General features: G+C 34.6%; 3 protein-coding genes across 7 annotated transcripts in view; all 3 read left to right on the top strand.

Moving 5' to 3' along the window:
* The first annotated feature begins 124 nt into the window (after positions 1-124).
* On the top strand, positions 125-1,119 carry LOC110022934 (probable purine permease 11). The gene has a single exon (XM_020722102.1). It carries the CDS (start codon positions 211-213, stop codon positions 928-930), a length of 720 nt encoding a protein of 239 aa, XP_020577761.1. The 5' UTR covers positions 125-210; the 3' UTR covers positions 931-1,119.
* Positions 1,120-3,880: 2,761 nt separating this feature from the next.
* Positions 3,881-24,704, top strand: part of LOC110022948 — a 22,688-nt gene continuing 1,864 nt past the window's right edge. The window contains exons 1-4 of the mRNA XM_020722125.1: positions 3,881-3,921; positions 5,166-5,427; positions 21,197-21,313; positions 21,412-22,153. Coding sequence (XP_020577784.1) covers positions 3,881-3,921; positions 5,166-5,427; positions 21,197-21,313; positions 21,412-22,153 — 1,162 coding nt within the window. The remainder of the gene's footprint in view (positions 3,922-5,165; positions 5,428-21,196; positions 21,314-21,411; positions 22,154-24,704) is intronic.
* LOC110022877 (UDP-glycosyltransferase TURAN) overlaps positions 5,129-24,704 on the top strand; it is a 56,596-nt gene continuing 37,020 nt past the window's right edge. For all 5 annotated transcript variants that reach the window (XM_020722009.1, XM_020722005.1, XM_020722007.1 and 2 more), the window contains exon 1: positions 5,129-5,427. The gene's annotated coding sequence lies outside the window, so the exon portion shown is untranslated. The remainder of the gene's footprint in view (positions 5,428-24,704) is intronic.

The following is a 24,704-nucleotide window of genomic DNA, read 5'->3' as shown; positions in this document are numbered from 1 at the left end:
TCCGCCACCCTCCGCGGCCGCTTCTGCTACAACCAGGGCGGAAAGAGCGTGTGGATGGCCACCATCACCCCCTCCGCCGGTTTTCCCCTCATTATCCCCCTTCTCCTCCTCCTTCCTCCGTCGTCCACCGCCGCCGTGCACCGCCCCTCCATCGTCAAACTCGCCGCAATTTACATCAGTCTAGGCCTCCTTACCACCGGAAACAATCTAATGTACGCTTATGGCCTCCTCTACCTCCCTGTCTCCACCTACTCCCTCGTCTGCGCCACACAACTTGCCTTCAATGCCGTCTTCTCCTATTTCCTCAACTCCCAAAAGTTCACTCCTTTCATCTTCAACTCCATCATTCTCCTCACCACCGCCGCCGCTCTCCTCGGCGTTCACTCTGAAGGCGGCTCGGTTTCCGGCCATAAGTATTCAATTGGACTAGCTCTAACACTGGCGGCATCTGCTGGTTTCTCCCTTGTTCTCTCCCTCACCCAGTTGGCTTACCAGAAGGTTATAAAGTCCGAGACCTTCACCGTTGTCCTGGAAATGATTTTGTGGACCGGATTAGTCTCTACAGCTTCGTCGGTGGCCGGACTTTTCGCAAGCGGGGAGTGGAGGGGGATTCGTGAGGAGTTTGCAGGGTCGGAGAAGGGAAAGGTTACGTATGTGATGACATTGATTTGGATTGCGATTTGCTGGTTGGTGTACTCTGTGGGGAATGTGGGTTTGATCTTTCAGGTTTCTTCTCTATTTGCGAATGTGATTGGAACCCTGGCTACTCCTCTGGTACCAATCCTTGCGGTGGTTTTCTTCCATGATAGGATGGATGGAGTAAAGGTCGTGGCTTTATTGATTTCAATTTTAGGATTTGTTAATTATGTTTATCAACATTATCTTGATGATGCAGAGGAGAAGAAGGCTACGAGAATTGAACATCCTTAACAATCTATGAAAACCATATTTTTTTTCTTAATTTTGTGTATTTGTTAGTTTAGTTGACTCAAATTATTAATATTAGCTTTATTTTGTTTTTCTTTTTTTTTTGGTTATATGCCAAAGATTTCTTATTTTTTAGCTGATGTATTGGCCACCATATCATGATGCATGACAACGAGAATCCATTGATGAATACTTCTAATTAGTGTGGTTAGTGAAAGAGGGCCATCGAATTTGTTCTTTCGTTTTATAATTATCGAATTGGGCATTTGCATATGTTCTGCCCAATTCAAATGTATTTGCATACATAAAATTTAAACTTTTGCTCTTTATATTTATATCACTCAAATCTTTCATATCATATCAAAAATATTATTAGTTTTAGTTGGATCTTAGATTGTCTTTTGCGAAGAGTTAGAGTCTAAGTGAAAAAGGAAAAAAAGTCAAACAAGAGTTGCTATGTAGGGAACCGAGAGAGTCCAAATAACCAACCTCATCTGGTCATTCTTTTATCTCTTATTTACAATAATATATTTTATACAATTACAGAAAGAATGTAATAGTTATGAAAATTATTCTTTAATATGATTAATTCTCTAATCAATTGTTTGGATTTCATTTCGTGTATGTGTTACAATTTGAATTTTGATAAGACGGTATTTGGTTTATTGATTTGTTGGAAGGCGCCATACTAAGGCCATCGATTGAGTGGCGATCGTGCATTGTGTTTGATCGGTCGAGGCGTTCGGTCGAATGATGATCTTGTGTGTCTCGACAAGAGCAACAGGTCAGTCGTCCAATCGCGATCAGGGGGCTTCTGTTTACACTTCGGTAAGTCGGTTGGTAGACTGATGTGTTGATTTGTGTTGAGAAATTAGGGAAAAGAAAAATAGGAATCGACACAAATCCAGAAGAACACAGATATTTATGAGGTTCAACAAAGATGTCTGCGTCATCAGGAGCAGAGCGGTGACTTCCCTTTCAATATTCAGAAAAGAGTACAGAATACAAGATTCTGAATCTCAACCTCACCCAGGGTTACAAACATCACATATATATAACTTTTATAGTACAATATATAATTACTTAAATTACCACTGTACCAAACAACGGGATGTTGCCCCCGCACTCCCAACCCATATAAAAAAACTCCCTCGATTGGACAGATCATTCCGCTCCATGCCGCTCGTGGGCTCCGCTCCGCACCAGCATCTGTCCCACTTATGGTATATGAGTTGCACCTGATAATTTGTTTTTATTGAGTGAATCGTGACTCACTTGTCGTTTGACTCAAATCTTATGTAGTTTACTTCTAGTCTACCTGGTCGGTTTGTTGCCTCAGCCATATACTCAAATTTGGAATATCTTAGGCGATCTTTGTCGCTGTTTACATGAGATATTCGATGAGACTTGCTGCTATGATGAATTACGTCTCGCCTTTGGTGGATCTTATCACCATCAGTGAGGGACCATCTCATGAGCTTTGACCTGTCTTGGGTTTAGAGGCGCAACTTCACCTATTTTGCGGTGACTAGTCGGTCGACTGCTTACTCTTTGGAGAAGCTTTTTGTTTTTGTCTGTTCATTCTCTTTGAAATTTGTGCTAGTAATTTTAGTGTATGCATTTATAAACTTCTAAACAAATAAATATACAATTTCATGTATAAGTACCCAAGTAAAGAAGCATTTGTGTAAAAATTGATATTTAAGTATTAGATATATAAATACATAAAAAAAGTGTGGCAAGTATGTAAATCTTCATATTTTTATGTAAAATTTACATACAAACCGCATAAGTCTTATGTGGTTACATGTCTAGCACCTAAAGTTTGGTAATAATAATTATAATACTTTGATGTTATAAATCAACACATGAAAAATGTGTGTTTTCCTTTTATACATGTAGTGAGTGTGATATTTTTATTTAATATTAAATATACGACTGCTATGCATCTAAATATAAAAGTTTAGGCATTGGAAATGTAAATATATAAAAACGGTGTGGTTATTATGCAAATGCTCCTATTTTTTGTTATTATGATGTAACTTTTCATTGTCATTTATTATTTAGGGTTCATAGTTAATTGATTTAACAATTATGACATTATACGTAAGAAATGGATTAACATCAAACATCACAAGAATTTTGTTGTTAAATCTAGAATCACACATGGAGGAAACAGAGCATAGGAAAGGAGAAAGAAATAGGTAGAGAATTGCACAATAATAAACTATAAAATATTTTATCTATTTCATTTAATAATCTCTTATTTGTAGAGGTGAATGTATAATATGTGAAATTACATATTTGTCATTGCTTTAATGGGGGTATTACTGGATATTTTAATTATTTTACATTATGGACTGGCGGCTCGGCTAATTGCTGGCTCGGTTGGCTAAGCTTAATGAACCTTGGTTTGGTAAGACATGGTTGGTTAGCTATGTTGAGTTGAGGTTTTTAGTCGACCTTCAATTGACTTTGGATCGCCAGGACTGACTCGATGGACTAAGCTTAGTCGATCGAATGTTCTAGTCTATCAGCCTTCGATCCCTAGTGAGGAGCTTCTATTAGTTGAGCAATGCTAGGCTATCGAGCAATCACTATAACCTGATAGATAGCTCACTCATCAACAAGGAGAGCCAGATGGATAATTTAAACTCATTGTGGTATGGTTATCTCTCAATCCCTAATAAGGAGTCTCTGATGTTCTGTAGGATGATTCATGGTATTGAGAAGCAGAGGCTTTCCTTGGGTCTAATCTTTCGAAAGATTAATTGCAGGTTTCGATTGGCTTCCTTATGCTGGGCATGTATGCCTATATTTCCTATCTTACTTCGGGCTCGCACCATTTAGTCGTCTTTATTCTTGTTAGGTTTGGCTTGGTTATCTACAACTGGTTGGCTTTGGTTCGACCTGCTATGTCCGATTAGATGAGTAAGTCTCATGGTTTTCTGCTATGTCCGAAAAGCTGGACGTCGATTGCCAGTCACCCACAAGGTTAGCGACTTGGATTGTTGGCAAGATAGTGAAATTCTCTATAACTTTTGTGTTGTAAGAACTTGGTCAATCTTATTGCACAAGTTGCAGTTATTTCAAATGTTCTGAATCACAAAGATAGGCCTGCAGCAGTAAAATCAACACAACTCGCTTAATTCTTGTTTGACTTTGATTATATTGGTATTGTTGGAGAGGCAATGAAACTCACCATGGCACACAATCATGAGTGTAGGGGCTAAACTAACATCATTTTTTAAGGGGTGTAAATTTTCTTTAAGAAAATAAATGAATTATAGTTTCATAACAAGCTCACAATAATTATAACAAATTTAATTAAAAACTAATAAATAATCAAAACAATTAATAAATAAATTTACATATTCAAAGTAACTATAATTTTATCTCATTTTTTAGCCATTTTTTATCTCGTTTACATGAAATGATCTCTCAATTTATGAGCGAGAGTATACAATAATGACAACAAACTAGAAATATTTTTAGCAATTAAGAAAAAAATCTAGATAATAATTCAAATTTCATTTAAAATAAATTTTAAAATCAAATTGAAATAAATACAGGTAGAGAGTATGTTACTCATTAGAAATTTTGAAGACCTGAAATCTCACCATCCATATTGGGATCAATTATTACATCCGGATGAGAAAATATATCATCCACATCTAATTCTAACGTATCTTATTCGAATTTAAGAATTTTTAAAATTGCCCAGCTGAAGGAGAAAAATTTGCATACGTAAGATGTACGCAACGTTGGTACATCAAGAGGTCATACATATGATATACAGAGGATATTGGAGAGTTTTATCCGCGTTATATCTCTGATATTGAGGGGTTATATCCATATTATATCTCTTGTAACTTTACTATAACCTACCTCTTAGTTACGCAAATTTTTCCCTATTAAACATCAATTTTTTTTAAGCCCCTTTCCTCTCTTCAGTTAGGAAAAAGTTCGCGTCTACGCAAAGTTGCGTACGTTAGTAAGTTACAAGGAGTGTAATGGGGGGTTTTAACCGCGTTATACTCCCTATAATCTTCCTGTAATTTACCTGTAACTTGCATGTATCTTCTAATGAGTTTCACGCTTCTATTTTTATATATTTATAAATTACAATAATTTACATGGAGGTCACAGAAATATAATACGGGTATAATCCCATTACTCTTCATCTAACCTATTCCTGTAACCTATTTTTACTGATTACGCAAATTTTTCCCCTTCAGCTCGCATAGGTACCCCTCTTTTGGTTTTGCTGCAGGATGGATCCGAGCCGAGCGGCCTCCCTTCATCTTCTCTCGTTCGCACGAAGCCGCAAGCGGAGCAGCTGAACCCCGCCTCCTCTCCGTGGTTCCTGTTCGCACGGGTACAGCCAAAGCAGCCGAAATCCTCTCCCTCCTCCCTCGGTTCCCGGTTTGCACCAAGGTCCCCGCACCTTGTTCTTCTATTTACTCCAGCCCAACCGAATCAGCCAACTCTTCTTCCAAGGTATGCTTCAGTAGGACCGGTGTTTTTTGTTAAATCACTTTCTTGGATGCGTTTTATGTGGTTGAAATATGCTAATGTATTTTGATTGGATTTATATCTTATTTCCTCTTGAAATCCAAGTGTTGGATTCGTAATTTCTTGTAGTTAAATTACACTCAAAAGCCTTATTATTAAGTATATCAATCAGATCAAGGTAGGTTAAATAACATAAATAAATCCAATGTATTTTATGCTTATAAACTGGTTTCGAATTGCATCTCGCTTTATTTAAGGCTTATGAGTTGATCGTATTTCTTTCATTTTGTAATAAGCATACTTGATTAGCATATTGATTCTTGCAGAATCCATGACATATGGAGAGCTTATTGAAATGCCACAAAGAGATTTACTTGAATTGTTGGGATGAAAATCTGTGTTTTGATAGATTTACAGTCAAAACCATATCATGGGAAAACGATTACACTGTTTGAAGAAATCCAGAATAAAATATAAAACAGAAATGCATAACAAAGTAACCACAGAAAAATACACCATGATTTAACATGAAAAAAACCGAGAAAGTGAAAACCACAGAGCCACATTACATCAAAATTTTTAATATGAAAGTGTAAATATACAAAAATTTACACCATTTAGATCCTCTCTCCACACGATTAGAACTTACAACAATTCCGCTCTAAATTCTCTCTGGATCGCACAAGAGAAATCACATGCATCAAAATTCACCTCTTGAAGTTCATTGTTCCACACAAAGGCCTACCAAGAGTTCACCATGGACAAGAGAGTCTTTCGTGAAATAATAGTTTAAATTCCTAATTGAAACATCTCCTAGGGCCTAAGCATAGGTCCCAGGCGCTGTCTTTTATAAAATTGAGTCGTAAGTCCCACTAATCTTTTAAATTTAAATAACAATCATACCTATCTTGTGTTTCATTAGAGCAGACTAAGTAACTTTAAAGCAAGGGTTTGGTGTCTATCCTCAGTAGGATTGACCTATAAGTAGCTTTGCATGCCCTTAGATAGGGTTTGGGCTCCATGCTGGTATTGGTAGCATTCTTCTTAACTTTTTAGGATTCGAGGCATATTACTTCTCCATTTGTTGCATCATAAGTCATTATTTTTTAAGCTTTTCCATAGTCTTGTGCTATTGAAATTTCAATCATTACCTTCTAATAAAAATGAACAAAATCTAAATGAACCTCAATTTGCAAAATGTAAAGTCCAACAAAAAATAGATTGGAGTGCTACTGAGTTTCTTAATATTTGGGCACTTCCCACCCTTTTTCTTTTGAAATCCGAATAGAGCTGTGCTAACTTGATCCTTCTCTTCTAAATACTGGTTAGACAATCGTTGCCAAATTTTAAAGTCCATAGAGATATCACGACTAAATTAATCGAGAGTGTTTTAAGGGGATCATTTTTCTAGGATGTGATTAACTACGAGAGCTTGCCACTATAGGACCTATACCCCACAATAGAATAAAACCTACCTTAATCAGGTAGGAAAAATATTTGGTGATGTAGAGCCATCAATTTTGAAGTCCTTATTAAGTGATGGGATCAATTACAAAGCTTATTTATATCTTTCGAGGCAGTATATCATTTCTAATATTGTGTCAGATCACCTAAATAAAATTTTCAAAATCTATGTAGACTTTTAATTTTATTTTAGCAACAACGCATGAAATATATTCATTACAAATTTGATTTATGTAATTTAATATTGTGCAATCCACAACATCACAAAAACTTCATATATAATAATTTTTATAAAAAAGTTACATGAATTAGCAACATTCTGGTAAGAAAAAAAAAAGAAAAAGCAAAATAATAAGTGAGCTCAAATGAAATGAAATTCTTAAAATGAGAAAAAAAAAATAAGTTTTTCTCGGTAATGATAATAATAGCCGCTTAATATTTTCTTACGCTATTCTGAGTTATCACATCATATCACCATAGGAAACATAGTTTTTCTTAATGGTCAAGTCCATATAAAATGGGAAAAAATTATTTTTATAACATTTATAGAATCAGGTGATTGAAGGAATTTCATAGATAAAGAGAATTGCACCAGCTACAACAATTTTGTTTGAAATATAAATTAAAAATAAAATTAATATTTAATATTGACAAATATGCTGACATTAGCTTTGGTTGAAAAATGCTAGAAATTTATTAATTTACAAATGTGCATTACATAAGCTTATGATTTGAATTTATGGTGCAAAAAAAGTAAAATAAAATCTACATTACATGACAAAATCTACATTGAAAATAAAAAATTTATACAGAATATTTAATAGTGTATTTTCAGTCAAAATACCTGTAGTTTCTCTACATAAAACGGTTTCAATACGCACCTTTTAAACTTTTATATTAAAAAAAAATTAATTTTGCACTAAAACTAAAGACATTCATCAAATTTATCAAATTTTAAGTATTCTCTCTTTACTGATAATTTTGCTCTGAATATATGGTTACTTTTTGTTGAATAAGAGAATAAAATAACATCGTCAACCTGTAGTAGCTGTGAACTTTATTGGCCTATTGGATTTAGCTATTTTTTCATGTCCATAATGCCTTTATTTATGAACATTTGCTGCTTTTTTATTGTTATTTTCTACAAAAAATTAAATCTCCTTTTTATTGGGTCTTTCTGTTGCTTTGAATTTGTTCGAAGCACCAACATTTGTGCCTACATCTACTGTATTTCAATGGTCATTCTCTGGCAGTGCAAGTTTGGACCTTTGTAGGTATCATATGTTTACAAGTCAAACAAAAATATTAACATGAATATAACTATTAGTAAACATTAGAAAGTTGGCTACAAACTTAATAATATAATAATTGTTATGAGCGTATATATATATTAGTAGGTGCTCCTTGGTGCCAATAAATATAGTTGCATGGGTGCATGATAGCACATTTACTTGCCATATATAATTACAAATTTTATTTTTTATATCAATTTCATGTCTTCCATTGTGGCTTTGAGTTTTGTAATGAATTATTCTTTCATTATAGTTATGTTTTTAATATACTCTTCAACCTGTGAAATTTGCTCTTTTCAATATAGATTTATTCATTTTTTAGCTCTTTATTTCCTGAGCGTGGCTTTGATCATATCAACCAAGTCTAACCAATGATTTATTCCGGGCTTCTCCAATCCATGCACTAAATAATTTAAATATTATATAATTTTTTATCTTAATCACGAAATCACTTATGTCTCACTTGTAACACAAAATAAGCAAGAATAGGCTTTTAGAGAAACATTTTGTAATTCATTCATCTCAAGATTAAAATCAACATACGCGTTAGTATCATTTTGTAATTCATTCATCTCAAGATTAAAATCAAATTAACATACGCGTTAGTACTGATCATACTAGGTCTCAAATCTTATAGTTATCAGTACAATGAAATTAATTTTTAAGTCTTCTTAAAGATGTACATAAATTTTATGCTCTACAACTAGAAATACAAGCTTAGTAGCATCCCTAAACTCTTATATATATTTAATATAAATACTAGATATTGCAAACAAAATCAATTAAAACTCCCAAACACTCTAAAAACTAGTCCCAACTCATTTAGACACAAATTCTATAAATAAAAATGCTATAATAAAAAGTCCATTATTACTATATAAAAGATTTGCAGATAATAAAATACTTAAGTATTTTGACTTCAAGTGGCATGCATTAAGATTTAAGAACGATCAGATGTCTACAATTTGTTAAGAAGTATCAATGCAAATTTTAAAAATATTTTTTTTAAAATAAAAATTAAGGTTGTTATAAGTATAAGTAATATATAAGCTAGAGTTTTTGCTAATCAGTTCTACTTGCAATTCTGACACATATTTTTTGGTTATCATCTACTGATCTAAAAATACTATTACGAGCTTTCTCTCTTAACCTTCATAATTTCATATATAGTAGTAATAATTTAAGAATATTCTTTAAAAGATTATTAATATATTATGAAGTGATATTAGATTTTTTTTTCTACAATCTCTTCAATCTGCAGAGCTTTCCAATATGTTTTTACCAGTTTGTTACTTGCTCTATTCAAATTTGGGCATAAATGTATTGAACATAATTCTCTCTTCAATTATTGGCCATATGCTTTTAATATACTCATACTTTTCAAGTTTAACCTCTGTGCTAACATAACTGTAACTCGACTTCTATTACTATATTAACTTTTCACTTCAAAATTATTGATCATGACATCAAATCAAAGAACTTGTTTGAAATTAAAAAAATTATTAAAAGTGCACCAACTATGAAATTTTTACAACCTTGAAGTTCAATATTTTCTTTCTAATTGTCAAAAAATGGTGAATGATACAATCTAACATTTTATTACCATCTTTCATTTCTTCAACTTGTTGGCGCATAATAACTTCTTCCTTATCTTGGGTTTCAATCATAATCTCAATTTATTTACTCTCCATAGATCTTTTAATCATTCCAATACTTTCATCATCTCTTGCAAGTAAGATATAATTCTTTGGTGTAATTCCACTAATGTGATATAATAATTAGAAGTGATGCCCTTTTAGCCAAACACAAATCACTCAAATATTTTCTTTCAGTATATGAAGACCCAAAAACTTGGTTTAAATCTTAATAATTTTCTGCTTGCCCTTATTGTTCTTTTTCCTCTCTTGATTTTTATCTTCTGACCGATATCCATCAAATTTTGAAGTTATAAACAATACTCATTTAGATTTGCTTTCATTTTTTAAATTTGAAGTCACTAGTAATGCATATTAATAAAAAAATATAATGCTTTATAAAACAATAAAAAATAAATAATAATCTATCTTTGAAAAAAAAAAGGCTATACATAAACACGCATTTTACAAATATATATTATGCATCACCAAATCATATTTTAGAAAATCATGAGATTGTCATATAATTTATGAAAGAATTATTTTTAATGTTATGTCTTACTCATTTTGGATCAGTCAAGTTGAAGCTCCTGGTACACAACCTTATCCTCTGTTAACAAAACATCAAATCGTTATGATTCAATCTCAGCTCGTCATAGTAAGCCTCATATAGTTTGATATTATATTTTTAAAGTGGCCACTTAGAAAAGAGTCCAACCAATCAAGCTTTACTGAAACATTTGGGTACACCTCTATTCTTTTCCATAAACCTTTCGCAACAAAGGGTGGAGCCTAAAACTGCTGGGGGAACTCTTATTGTTCTCAGCCACTTTGTTTACCAAAGAATGAAGAAAAAACACCAAAAATTTGTGAAGATATAGGAGAAGAATGGTTTGATGTACCACTATAGTATTAGGGACATAACATAACCCTTCTTCTTCTATAGCTGTGGCCATCACTCAACATTTCTAACCAAATACAGGAAATGTATGCCAATACCAATACTCTTTTGTGATTCAATATTTCACCAAGTTGATAAATATCAAAGACCCTTCAATTAAATTTAACTTCTGTTTATGAACAAAAATAATAGTTAATGGAAAGTGAGATAAATATGAGAAGCTATTAGAGTGAATGAAAATCTGAGATAAAAAATTTAAGGCTTGCAACTTAACCACAATGAATGAAAATGATAAAGACGAGAAATGAAACATCATTGTCCTTGGCTTTCATTGATAAGAGTGAATGAAAACTTGCAACCAATTATTTCTTCAAACACTTGTGTCAAGTAATAACAACGACGATCACTTGCAACACGTGATAACAACGGCATAGTGAATAATGGACCCTACTTCCATCTGTTGCAAGCGCTTCTTCGGACAGAAGGAAGGCAATATTGGGTAGACTAGAGGGAAATAAATGTAGTGGGCACTAAGTGATGAAAGTAACGGAGGAGCTCAAAAGTTATCTTTGTGTTATTAGAAGCTTTTGGGTGCTTTATAGGTAAATATAAAAGTATAGGTGTGATATATATATATATCTCCCTATTTTGGGTGTTACTTATGTAAGGATCCCTTAAAATATCATTCTCCTTTCCCTTCATTCTCTTCATGAAGACCCCCATAATTCATATACCCTCTCATATCTCTCCCAACTCTCCTTCACTAACATGCAACAGATCGAAGCCTCTATCTTCTTCCTCTCTACTAATTTGTCTGCATTCAAATCTCTTAATAGTCACCTAGCTTGTATCACTCCCTCCTCTGTCTCCAAATTCTTGTTTGCCTATCTTTCTCGTACACGTGAGTTTCTTGCTCATAGCACGTCGACCCTCTTTAAGACTTGCCTACTTCTGTCTCAATCAAGAAGTTGCGACGAGACTCAATGGTGAAGGTAACCTTGTTTGTGCCTTTTATCATTAGATCTCGTTAAATCCACAAAGTCTCGAATTTGGTAAATTTAGAATGTATAGTAAAATGTGATTGAAAAAGAATTTAACATCATAGGGTTTTTAAGTTGTCCAAAAAAACATTGTTTGGTAGGATTTAAGATTGAATCCCGCTTAAATTCTGCTTAAATCCTCTATATATTCTTTTATTAATATTATTGAAGAGACTAAGATTGGATACCATAAGCTTCTATTTAGTTGATCCTAAATGGCTTAGATATAACTTCAAAAATATTTTTTTCACAAATTTTATGACAATCTCAAGCTTAGATATTTATAAAATATGATTTGATGATGCATAATACACATTTATAAAAATATGAGTTTTTGCATAGCTATTATTTATTCAAAGATAAATCATTGTTAAATTTAATTATTTTATTTAATCTTAAATTAATTTATCGTGCCTTCAAATTTTAGACATACATGCAGCTTTAAATTGGTATTTGTTTATAAATTTAATTCAACAGATATTGGTCATAAGCTAGAAATCAAGAGAATGAAATACAATGGGGACAAACCATAAATTATTAAGATTTTAAAAAATATTTTGAGTCTTCATATATTAAAAGAAGACATTAATATGATTTGTGTTTAACTAAAATGACATAACTTCGAGTTCAATTGCATTAGTAAAATTATATTAAATGATTATATCTTGCTCGCAAGTGATGATGACGTTATTGAAATAACTACATGATTTAAGATGAATATTGAATTGAGATTGTGGTCATAACTCAAGATAATTAAGAAGTTATTATTCCCTTGTGAGGTGAAGAGATAAATGATAATAATAGGGTGTTAGATTGTTATTATTCACCAACTTATAATATTTATATGACTATTTTGTAATTCAAAATTATAAAGATTTAGGGTCTGTTTGGGGCAGCTACAGTTTATCCAGCTTATCCTGATAAGTTGCTTATCCTGATAATCTGGGGATAAACAACTTATCCGGATAAGTTGTCTGTCTGTTTGGTTAGTGCGTTTTGCAAACAGCTGATTATGGATAAATGACCAATCTGCCACTGTTTTTGATAAGTTGTTTAGCTGTTTGGTTCGTGAGTTTTGTAAACAACTTATTTGCAATTGTTTTTACAAATTTATCGACCTTCATAATGCAATCATAAAGGAGAGATAAATGTGAAGATTGAAGAACAGGAAAATACAAAATATTGTTAAAATTAATAGAAACCACAAAATTCTTATGTGTTTACATTTCTAGCATCCAAAGTTTGATATTTACTGTTATAAAGCCATTGGTGATGCTTGGGAGCCAGGCAACTTCCATGACATTTTCATATAAAATATAGGTGTAAGATATATAAATTTAAGTGTAAGAATCGTGTTAAAACTGATCCATCAACTGAAAACCAAGAAATTCATTCGCATTTCTTGAAAATCTAAGCATGTGCTATGGAAACGAAACAAGAGTAGAGGAGCGACACAGTGCGGGAGAGAAAAAAAATTGTTGTTTACCTGTCCTCGATCGGTGAGGGAGAAGAGAGGAGCGACGAGAGCGACCCAGAGGAGTGGTAGCACAGTGCGGGAGAAGAAAAAAAAATGCTAATTTACCTGTGCTCGATCGGTGAGGGAGAAGAGACGAGCGACGAGCAATGCAGAGGAGCGGCAGCACAGTGCGGGAGAAGAAAAAAAAATGCTGTTTATCCGTGCTCGATTGGTGAGGGAGAAGAGAGGAGCGACGAGAGCGACGTGCGAAATTAGGGCAGAGGAGGAACGAGAGCGACGAGAGGGGCAAGTCGTGTCTTTCAAACATATCAAATGCGGATCGTGGGGTCCTACCCGCGATCCGCGTCTAGTAGAAAAATAAAAACGGAGTTTTATAAAAAGCTCTTGAAATGAGATTTCCAAACTGAAGGTGGCGTTTTGAAAACACCACCGCTACAAATAAGTTCTCCCAAACACACCCTTAATAGTTGGTGTAAGTTCTAATGATTCTCTTAATTTCAAAATAGCTATTCAATTCAATACAATTATGAATAATTTTGAAATAAAAATTTAATTTAATAATAAAAGTTGAGTTATAGCCACTAGCTCACACAGAAAGTGGTAGCCATATTGTGCCCGTATTACAAACTAATTTGATTAGTAGAAATTTTAGCTCATGTATTACCTATACTTATAATGAGCTTGATAATTCTTTCAACAGGTTTTTTGTTAGTTTTAAAGTTTGTATTGCTGCTTCTAAGTAAATTGTAGTTATCTGATCTGATTTTGATACATACCACTTGAAGTTAAAATGCTTATGTATTTTTATTATCAACAAATTCATTAGATGATAATAGTTGATTCTTTACCCTAAAATTTGTAGTAGCAAAATAATCTAAAATGTGTTGGGAATGATTTTTAGTGTTTGATCACTTCAATTGGGTCTTATTTAGAACATCTGATATTTATATCAGACATGGTGAAGAGTTTGAAAGAGACTATTAAACTTGTATTTCCAAATACAGAGCATATAATTTATAGACGCTAGAAAACTTAAAAAGAATGTTTTCATAGCAATGATAATTATAAAGTTCAAAATTTAGTATGGTTAGCAGTTATTGCATATGCTAACTTGAGTTTGATAGTACGATGAATGAGTAATGTAAGATCTTTTCACAAGTCTAATCTTATTTGCTTGTTTTGCCTTAAAAGCGAGATATAATTGATTTCATGATTGAGTTCAAAATTATTATAACATGAACATGTTTGAACTTTGAATAATTTAATAAATGAATTGGAGAAGCTCAAAATAAATGTGTAGATTTAGCTGATATGATTCATGAAATGTTCATGAAATAGAGGGCTGAAAAAAAGATGAATACATCTACATAAAAGAGGAACTAGTTTTATATATTGAATCATATATTAGAGACATAACTACAAAGAAAAAATAATTCATTATAAATTATTTGCACGAATGTGCACTACTTTGCATACATCTACAATCACGATTGTTATTATGTTATTAGCATTGTAGTCGTGTTTTTTATGCTTACTAATATTTATATTTTATATTAATATTTTTATTCAACTTATGTGTACAGAATGACCTACGAAGGTTCCATATCAATGATTCTAATAAATGATTATCTGAGAGGAAGGTCCAAAAAAAAAGGAGATCTAAAATTTTTCTTATAAAATAATAATAGAAAGCCACAAATGGTAAATGCATGTTGTGGACTTTAAGGGCATCATAAAATCACTTGAAAAATATAACAGGCCATGAAAATTCTCAATTATCACAAGTTGATAGTGCTGCCTGATATTTTAAAACAACAAGTAACAATGCATTCAGAGAGAAATTATCAAGCAAGAGGGAGAATTTGAAATTTGGTGAATTTAATGAATTTTCTTAGTTTTGGTATACAGACAATTTTTTATTCTATAATTAAAATGATAATTTTTTTTGGGATATGAAAGTTGAATTAACATCCTCAATTATCCCATTTGCTTGAGGATGATAGGATGATAGGTGAACTTTGATGAAGTTAGGTTTGAAGGCTCTCCCATGATTTCATCCAGAAACAATTAATAAATTCGATGTTTAATTGGAAGCGAGGCTAAGGGCAACTCATGTTGTCGCACAATTTTCTTAAAGATGATAAGAGAAAAATTGAGGGCTTGACAAATTTTCTTGCATGCTACCAAATGCACTATTTTATAGTGATTTACAACCATGATAGATTTGAAAGATTGATGGTTACTTGATAGCAGAGATTCATGGTGTAATAAGTAACATTCCATTGTTTAGGAGTGCAAACAATTCATACAATTATTGAATATAAGTAGTTAACTTTTGTCTTGTAGAAGTTTTTTATTAAAAAAGTAAATTGATTTTCCTTTTTAAGACAATACTGCACTGATTCCTACAATAGGCTCGTCAATTTCAACTAGGATGGTTTGTTAAAGTTTAAAGTTATTTTTTTGTTAAAGCTTTGATGTTGTTCCTTGTTCTGATAGAAAAGTTTATGCTTTAAACAATCTTTAATTGGTGCTATGATAATACTGAAACTTGAATAAAATGGCGATAAAACTTATCTAATTCATGAAAGTTATCTCAGTAATAGAAGCAGGAGGGGGCTAAGATTGGATTTCTTCTAACTTTTTTTGGATTAACTTGAATCCTTTTGACACTAATAATAAATCCCAGGAAGTTAACATTAGTAATAATAACTTCACACTTTGAAAGGCTATCAGATAACTTGCTATTCTATTCCGTGGTATGAATCAAATAAAGATGATGCAAGTTATCAATGAAAAAATTGTTGAAAGCCAAAAATGTGATTGAAGTTGGCAACTAATAAAATAACTAAATAATGTTTATGGTATCTCATTTATCAAGTACATAAAGGAATTGGGTAGCTTGAATGCCTTCCAACACTAATGATAAAACCCATGAAGTTAGCACTAGAAGCTCGCAATTTAAAAAGGCTAATGTGTAACTTGTTGTTCCGTTATGTATTATGAATCAATTTAAGACGATCAAATGATGAACCAAAAAAGTACTTTAAACAAAAATATGAGCGAAATAGGCAACACAGAACTAACTACTGAATGCTTTTATTACATCATTCATCAAGGTATTGGGTGAGTGTTGCATAGGCTAAATAACTTGATATTCATAGAATCTTTCATTAGCTTTAAATGATGTTTGCCATTATTTGTCAGCTTGTACTTGGATTGGTAATGACCATTATGTAGATCTGCGTTAGGAAATATAGTGGCACCTTAGATCTTATTTAACATGTCCTCCAATTGTGGCATAGGAAATATTGTACTAGGAGTTTTGGAAGCTGTCCTCCAATTGTGGCATAGGAAATATTGTACTAGAAGGAGTTTTGGAAATAGGTTTTGCGAGGAGGTGAGAAATGAATAGTAATAGAATGAAAGTATGCAAGGTCTCTTGTGCTTGAATGGGAATAGGCGTCATTCAACGACTGCCTCCGCTGAAAAAGCGAGAAGAGCCATGAAACAATGAGGTACGGGCAACAAGGAGGTTTTCCACCTGTTCCCGAGCAAGTACAGACGCACCATTTACAAAAGAAAGAGAATACAATTCTCTTAAAGGAGAGAATCAAATATTACAATCTCCATAACAGTCAAATAAAACAAAAGTCTCAAGAAATAGAAATTAACAAGATATAAATAGTTTTATCACAGAAAAAACTTAATTAGAAATAGACAGATAGGAAAGAAATTAGAAACAAATGAAATTGGCTAAAATTGGTAAAAAGATGGGGTTCCGGATGCAATATCCCTCTTGCAAGTGTTGTATCGAAGTTTCTTGTTCGAGCTTGTGGGATCGTGGGAATTATGAAATCCCATGGATCTCGCATAGGTGGGATCGCGAGATCACGAGGTACCGCTTGGGATAGTTCCTGCAGACACTTACTTCGGCTGCGTTTGAGTCACGGGATAGTAGCAATGCTTCACATCATTCTCCTCAGTAGGAAGAGCTTCGTTTTCTTCACTGGATGTTTCTGGAATTTATCTATCACTATAATGAAGTCATTGCAATGTTGTGGTTGGGAGAGACCTACTACAAAGACTATGCTCATTTCCACCTAAGACAACTCTGAAATATGTACGTCATTCCAAAGTCTATATTGATAGAATAAATAGTCATTCTTTTTTACACAATCAGAGCTGGAACAACACATAGAAGGATATTCTCACGAACCAAGTCTCGAGCCATTAAATTTGCAACCTACTTTTCCCACTCGTACACGACTGGGCATATCTGATTAACAAGTATGCCTAGAGGAACCAACCTTGAAAGGAAATTTATAGCAGACTGGATCGTTCTTAGTGACAACCACCCAGCCAGTCAAGGCTATTCCTTTTTTTGTTATTGGCTCCTCAGACTTGTCATTTTATAGGACAATCAATGTTAATCTTGTTGGAGCCTCTCTTACAGACCCAATTGAACCAATAGCTTCCCTCCATCATTAGCCGAAATCTAATACTCCTCCTTTGCATCATCATCTTCTTTATTGTCTTCTATGTCATTGTTTATTTCTTCAATTGCTCTCTGCTCAGTGAAGCAGATTGTCCTCCTATTTGAGCAATCAAACACCACAAATATCACGTGGCCCAAACCGTGACACTTGAAGCATTTATTGATGGGGGTGAATTTGGGAGTGTTGGTAGGTTCTACCATTTCTCTACTTTGGATTGGTTTCTCTTCGGGTGGTATCAGTTTGGATGCTCCACTAGGTGTATTGTTGTTGCTCAATTATAGGGTTAAACTATGTTTGTAATGTTGTTGTTTCTCTACCTTCAATGCAAGTATTGTACATCGACTAGGGACTAATAGGCTGCAGTTGCACCACATTACTAATAAACCACCTCAGTCGTCAGAGATACCTTGCTACTTTGTACTCCTTTGATTCTACCAACTCATATTTCTGCATAGGGTTTATCGTCTAACCTTCAAATTCTTCCTTTGACAATCATGGAGCCTTAGAAATGGGACCGCCTCATTTTATAAATCTAATCTACTTCTTTACTCTTTTGGAGTTTCGCATGTGGTATCGGTCTCTAACACTTGGGAGGTTGAAAACCAACATGAGGAAACCAGGAGTTCTTATAAGACTAGTAAGCCCTAGGATTGCCTTATGCACAATTTGCATCTTCGCGCGCACAAACTTCGCAATTCGGAGAATCGGCACTTTTGATTACCACAATTCGCATCGCCTGCACCATTATTTGTCGAAATCTTAAATAAAATTTTTGAAACGATTGATAACGACTACAAATTTTGACGAAAACCGAATTCGACACGTTTTTTTTTTACCCGATCATTGGCGAGGTTGCCCGAACTAGGGGATGACGAAACGGACTGTGTCGTTCGTCTTGTCCGGAACATCAAAATTACCTAGGGAGGACACTCATTTTGCTAGGGCGCCGCTCTTGTCCGGAACATCAAAATTACCTAGGGAGGACATTCATTTTGCTAGGGCGCCGCGTACAACACTTTTTAAATAAAAAAAATCCTTATTTTTAATCCCTAAATCTTTAATCCCACACTCACACACCTAATCCTTCTCCATTTGACCCGATCCTTTTCTCTCCCGCAAGCGAGCCTCACGCGAGCTCCTGTCCCGATCCTGCCTTCTCCCATTCGTGACCCGCGACTCACGCACCCGGCTCCTAGACTGCTCGCTCCCCCTCTTCTTCGGTCGAGCCGAAACTCCCCCCTCCTTTGTCGCGAAGCTTCGGTCGTGGTCCTCCCTCTTCCCGTGCTCTGATAAAGCTTCCACCTGCTCCCTGCGCCACTTGCTCACCACGCCTCTGTGTCTTTTGTCGCCATTCTCGTCCCCTTTCGCTCAGTTCACCGCCCCGGCTAAGTTGTAGCTCCTCCTTGCCTATATAAACCCCACTTGGGGGAAGAAATATTGCCTCAGTACTACGCATGTAAAGCTATGTGCGTAGCCAATAAAATGTCGCCACTTGGAAAGCCCGACCCCGCCTATTATAGCACGTAAAAATAATACAAAAAATAATTTCTGATAATGTGCGACCCGACCCTACCCTAAACCCGGAAAATTTCTAAAAAGCCGATTCATTTTCTAAGGGAATTTCATTTTCTCCACACTATTACGAGGGCTTAGTCTCCGTATCGTCTTCCTCGGCGAAGCGCTACCTGCAAAACCCTAGACATTCTTCGGCAAGCAAGCAAAGGTGACGATGGCGTCGAGCAGTTCGTTAAAATCACGGTATGCATTTAAACGATAGTAATGAAATGCACAACAATACCACAAGGTTATCACACAAGTAACACACCAGTAATACAACAGGAAGCACAACTATACCACATCAATAGCACACAAGTAACACCTGTAACGCATAAAAAATACAACAATACTACATCAATACCACATAAGTAACACAATGACTTAGAATAAATAACACAGAAATTTCCCTACTGCATAAAACCAAATTCGGTGGATTAACAGATATCTCTATGACACAGTTTTGATGTGTTATTCTTGTATTATTCGTGTGTTCTAATAATGCGTTATTCCTGTGTTATTTCTGTGTTACTGGTGTGTTACTCACGTATTATTCCCGTATTTTGATGTGTTATTGATGTGTTACTTCTTTAATGTGCTATTTTTGTATTATTCGTGTGTTCTATTAATTTAATGTGCTATTTTTGTATTATTCGTGTGTTCTAATAATGTGTTATTTCGTATTATTCGTGTGTTCTATTAATGTGTTATTCCTGTGTTACTCCCGTGTTACTCCCGTGTTATTCCCGTGTTATCAGCGTGTATTATTAATGTGTTACTTCTTATGATGTGTTATGCTTCTGTTTAGGGATATTGTGATTGTTATTGAAGTATATTAGATGTGTTATTTATGCATTATTGATGTGTTTCTGATATGAAATTGATGTGTTATTCCTGTATTATTGATGTGTTACTGATGTGTTATTCATGTGATAACACCAATTACACCGGAGTAACTTATGTTGAATTATTATTATGTTATGGAGATTTTATTGAGGTCTCACTGATGTATAAACAAGAGTAACACCTCATGGTGAGCTTCATATCACATGAATAGCACATCAATAACATTTAAAATGCAGCTTCATATGGTTTTAATAATGTGTTATTGTTTCTTTAATTTGCAGGATCATGAGTGCAAGGACTTTCAACTATAGATGTCGTCCATCTGCAGTGAGAGGTGCCTTGGATGCAATTCGAGATATGTTTTCAGATGAGACTATTAATAATTTAAAGGAAATTAGGGTGTTCAATTTCTTTGACCATATCCCGAAGACAATGTCATGACTTTACATATTCTGAGATGTATAATGAGAGTGGGGCCTTCAAAATATGACTTTACATATTCTGAGATGTATAATGAGAGTGGAGCCTTCAAAATAGGTGGAAAGGAGATTAAGTTACATGCTGACCACGTGGCTTTACTGATAGGGATGCCAAACAGAGGAGAGTCAGTTTCATGGAAAAAATGTCCCTTATCAAATGTGGATGTCAGACAAATAAAGAACCAACTGACAAACTTTTTTGCAGAAGGAGCTTTCATCCCTCCATTTGAGCAGTTATATTTGAAATTCATACTAACTAGTTTATTTTTTTCTTCAAGCAATTTTCATGTGCCTGCAGAGCTATCTTCTTTTGTTGTAAATGTACAAGTTTTTCCGTCCTTTAATTGGTCTGCTGTCATATGTGAAATGATCATTGATCAAGTGAGAACCGCCTCCATGAAATTAAGGCAGAATAAGCCGATCGACTATATTCAAAGATTTGTATTTCTTTTAACGGTAAGTATTTTTTGTTTACATTAAAATATTATTCTTCTGAAGTTTTGTTTGTTGTATTAACATTTGCATACATGTTAATGGTGTAAAACTTCCTCAACTATGGTTTTACGAGCACACTTTTCTGTTAACTCCTGCTGCACCTGACGTTAGACCTCGCATTCTGAGGTGGCCAACCAATTATAGGTTGAGTGCTGAGAAGATTCATGAAGACTTCAAGAGACTCGATCATGTAAATCATTTAATTTTTATTGCAGCTTATTGACACCTCTGTTTAATAGCTTTTTAATAATGCATACAATGATTTTGATGAATACATTTTTATTGTAGATTAATGACAGATTCTTAGATTTGAGAGAAGATGAAGTTCAGCTGCTCGCTAATCCAGATCAGGGACCACCGAGTCCTGCAAGACAACTCCGACACCATGAAACTACGGTAGGACCATCTTCATCCAGATCGTATGCCAAGGGTAAAATAATTTCTAGTGATATTACCCCAGTAGCTGGGCATACAACAGAGAATCCTGATTTCGGAGTCCTATTTGAGATGTTGAAATCTCAGGAACAAGTCAGCTTAAATATACAAGATATAGTGACGGACATGAATAGACAGATGAATATTGTGGTAGGAACATTGTCCACCCTGACAGGTTTGGTACAGAGATTATTTGAAACCAGCAGCAGTGGAAGGAAGAGGATAGTGAACCCTCCAGTATCTCAATACCAGTTCAAAAGAAGACGCAAAAAAAATGATAATGTGGGTGTTGTTGATCCTGTAAATATAGATGTTCCCGGACAGGCTCAAGAGGCTGAAGAAACAATAAGGGACGAACAATGTACAAATTTCTTGGGGGATGAGACAATTCATGAAGACCCTAAAGAAGTTGATCCTACAAAGGATATTACGCATGTTCTTGATCCTGTACATACAAATGTTCCCGGGCAGACCCAAGACGCTGAAGACACAATAAGAGAAATAGAAGACACAGATTTGGGGGATGAGACAATCCATGAAGACCCCAAAGAAGTCGAACGAGCAATAAAGGGTGTTCTTGAATCTGTCTCATTCGGTAAGTACAAGTACGTCATTCTAATTTGTACTATATGATATACATTCCTATTTTATGTTTTTAACAATGTTATTTATTATTTCTTAGACTCATCTTCTGAAATCCACTGTAAATACTGAATCAAAAAAGGGTGATTCTCAAGAGGCCCAAGTCTCAGATGAAAATGTACAAACATAATTCAATTTGGATGACGAACGCTTAGATCGAAGTGTTATCTACGTGTTATTCAAGGGTTACTCACGTGTTATCGACGTGTTGTCTACATGTTATCATCCTGTTATCTACGTGTTATTCAGCGTCTTACTGATGTATTATCGACGGGTTACTCACGTGTTACTCAGCATATCACTCAGCGTGTTATTCAGCGTGTTACTCATTTATTTTTGACGTGCTATCCACGTGTTATCGATGTGTTATCTACGTGTTATTCAAGGGTTACTCACGTGTTATCGTCGTGTTTCTCACGTGTTATTCAACGTGTAACTTAGCCACGTGCTATCGACGTGTTATTCAACGTGTTACTCATGTATTATCGACGTGTTATTCCAGTGTTATTCAGCGTGGTATTCACTTATTATTCTAATGTTATTCACGTGTTATCTATGTGTTAGTCAGCTTGTTATACATTTTATTCACATCCAGTGTTATTCAGCGTGGTATTCACTTATTATTCCAATGTTATTCACGTGTTATCTATGTGTTAGTCAACTTGTTATACATACATTTTATTCACATTTGACTAAGCTTAAGACAGAAATATTTAAAAAAAAAACATATTATAAACCATCATTTATTTCTTACACAGTTTAAAGATGTTACAATATACCAACGTATACAATTTCAATCAATCTATGACTCTGTTTGGGAGCGCTTTTTAGGTGCGGCGCGGGCATTCGCCGCACCTTTTCGCGAAAGTTATGTGTTTGGTTCGCGACTTCGAGCATTTAGGTGGCGGCAACGGAGCGAAAGCGGGCCGCGACATTACTATCGCGTCTCCCGCTTTCGACCTAAATTTTTACCCTTTTCCCTGCATCTACCCTCGGTAATTCCCCACTGCTTCCCCGCTTTTACCCGTCCACCCTAGGTGATTCCCCGCTGCTTCCCTCGAGTCCCCTTCTCCTTCTCCTCTTTCGTCGTCCCTCGATCGACAGAGCTAAGGTAAGACGAGCCGTTTTCTTCTTTTTTTGCGGATCTGACGAAGGATTTGCGTTTTGCGGCTCCTGATGTTTTCTCCTTCTCATTTCTTTTTTGTTTCTACCATTTTTCTTTTCTCATCCTTTTCTGTGGTGGATCTGTAGCTTATTAACGAAGTATGGCTTTAGGTAGATCTTTTGACACAAGAGAAATTACTTCTTTTTATTCTTACCTGAATAGAACCCTTAGATTTGGGATCAAATTGGCATTGTCCATCCAAATTGCAGATCTTGCGCCAAATTGGCATTGTCCATCCAAGTTACAGATCTTGCGACCATTTAAGCATGTATTCAGTGTTACATTAGAGATTGTTTTGTGGTTGAAGATTTGCAGACGTCTGCTAATGGAAGATTGTCATTTTTGCGATTTTGCGGTTCCTGACGTTTTCTCCTTCTCATCTAATTCCTATTTCTGTCATTTTTCTTATTGCAGTTTTTGCGGCTCCTGAAATATTGCTATAGATATTTTGGCACACGAAATATTACTTCATTTTACTCTTACCCGAAATGAACGTGTAGATTTGGGATCAAATTGGCATTGTCAATCCAAGTTGTAGTTTTCCCTATTTTTGGCTTCTGTGATTGGGTTCTATCCACGTTTAGTTGAATTGGTTTGTTGATATATTCATGAGTTTCTTGGAGATCTGCTGGATCTGTATCCTATGGCAGATTTGGGATCAAATTATGCATGTCTGCGGTGTTTCATTAGCTTGTTTTGGTGGTTGAAGGCTTGGAAACACCTGTTAAAGGAAGCTTGTCGTTTTGCGGCTCCTTATGTTTTCTCCTCGTATCTTTTCTGTTTTTGCCATTTTATTATTTGAACTATTCTCTTGAACAACAATTGAATTGGAAAAATTTTGTTTGGTTCAAAGACCATGTTCTTACTATGTGCTATATTTGCTAGAAAGATTCTTATAGGTGGGTTAGAAAAGATGCCTTTGCTATTTACCCAGCCAAACACTTATATAGCTTGGCAAAGTGTAACAAATTCACATATATGAGTTTCCATTAGCCCCATTCTTATGTTGACGAGGGGAGGGAGGAAATGATGCTAAACCATATGAATATCCAATGTTTTTGCTGGAATTATAACTGTTGCCTTTACTTTATGTTTTCTTTTGCTGTTCTCTAAAAAAAATGCATATGCTAAGAGCTCTCTGAATGTGATGAATAGTCAGCTCGGGGAATGAACTTGCTGTGCTAACTTGTGATATTTTCATAGTGTGAAGAATTTTATATGGGTAATTAAGCTTTCATCTTGTCAATTGTGCTATTTTCTCATTGTGAAAAAGTATAACTATTGTTTGGATTATATTTGTAAGCTTCGAATATAGAGAGGTAGATTAGTGAAATTTAGC

Source organism: Phalaenopsis equestris, unplaced genomic scaffold (assembly GCF_001263595.1).
Source record: "Phalaenopsis equestris unplaced genomic scaffold, ASM126359v1 Scaffold000203, whole genome shotgun sequence".
NCBI classification, from domain to species: domain Eukaryota; kingdom Viridiplantae; phylum Streptophyta; class Magnoliopsida; order Asparagales; family Orchidaceae; genus Phalaenopsis; species Phalaenopsis equestris.
This window is presented reverse-complemented; position numbering and strand designations above follow the sequence as displayed.

Bases quoted from the DNA above. Each gene is read 5' to 3' on its own strand.
- LOC110022934 (XM_020722102.1), top strand. From the start codon at position 211: ATGTACGCTTATGGCCTCCTCTACCTCCCTGTCTCCACCTACTCCCTC.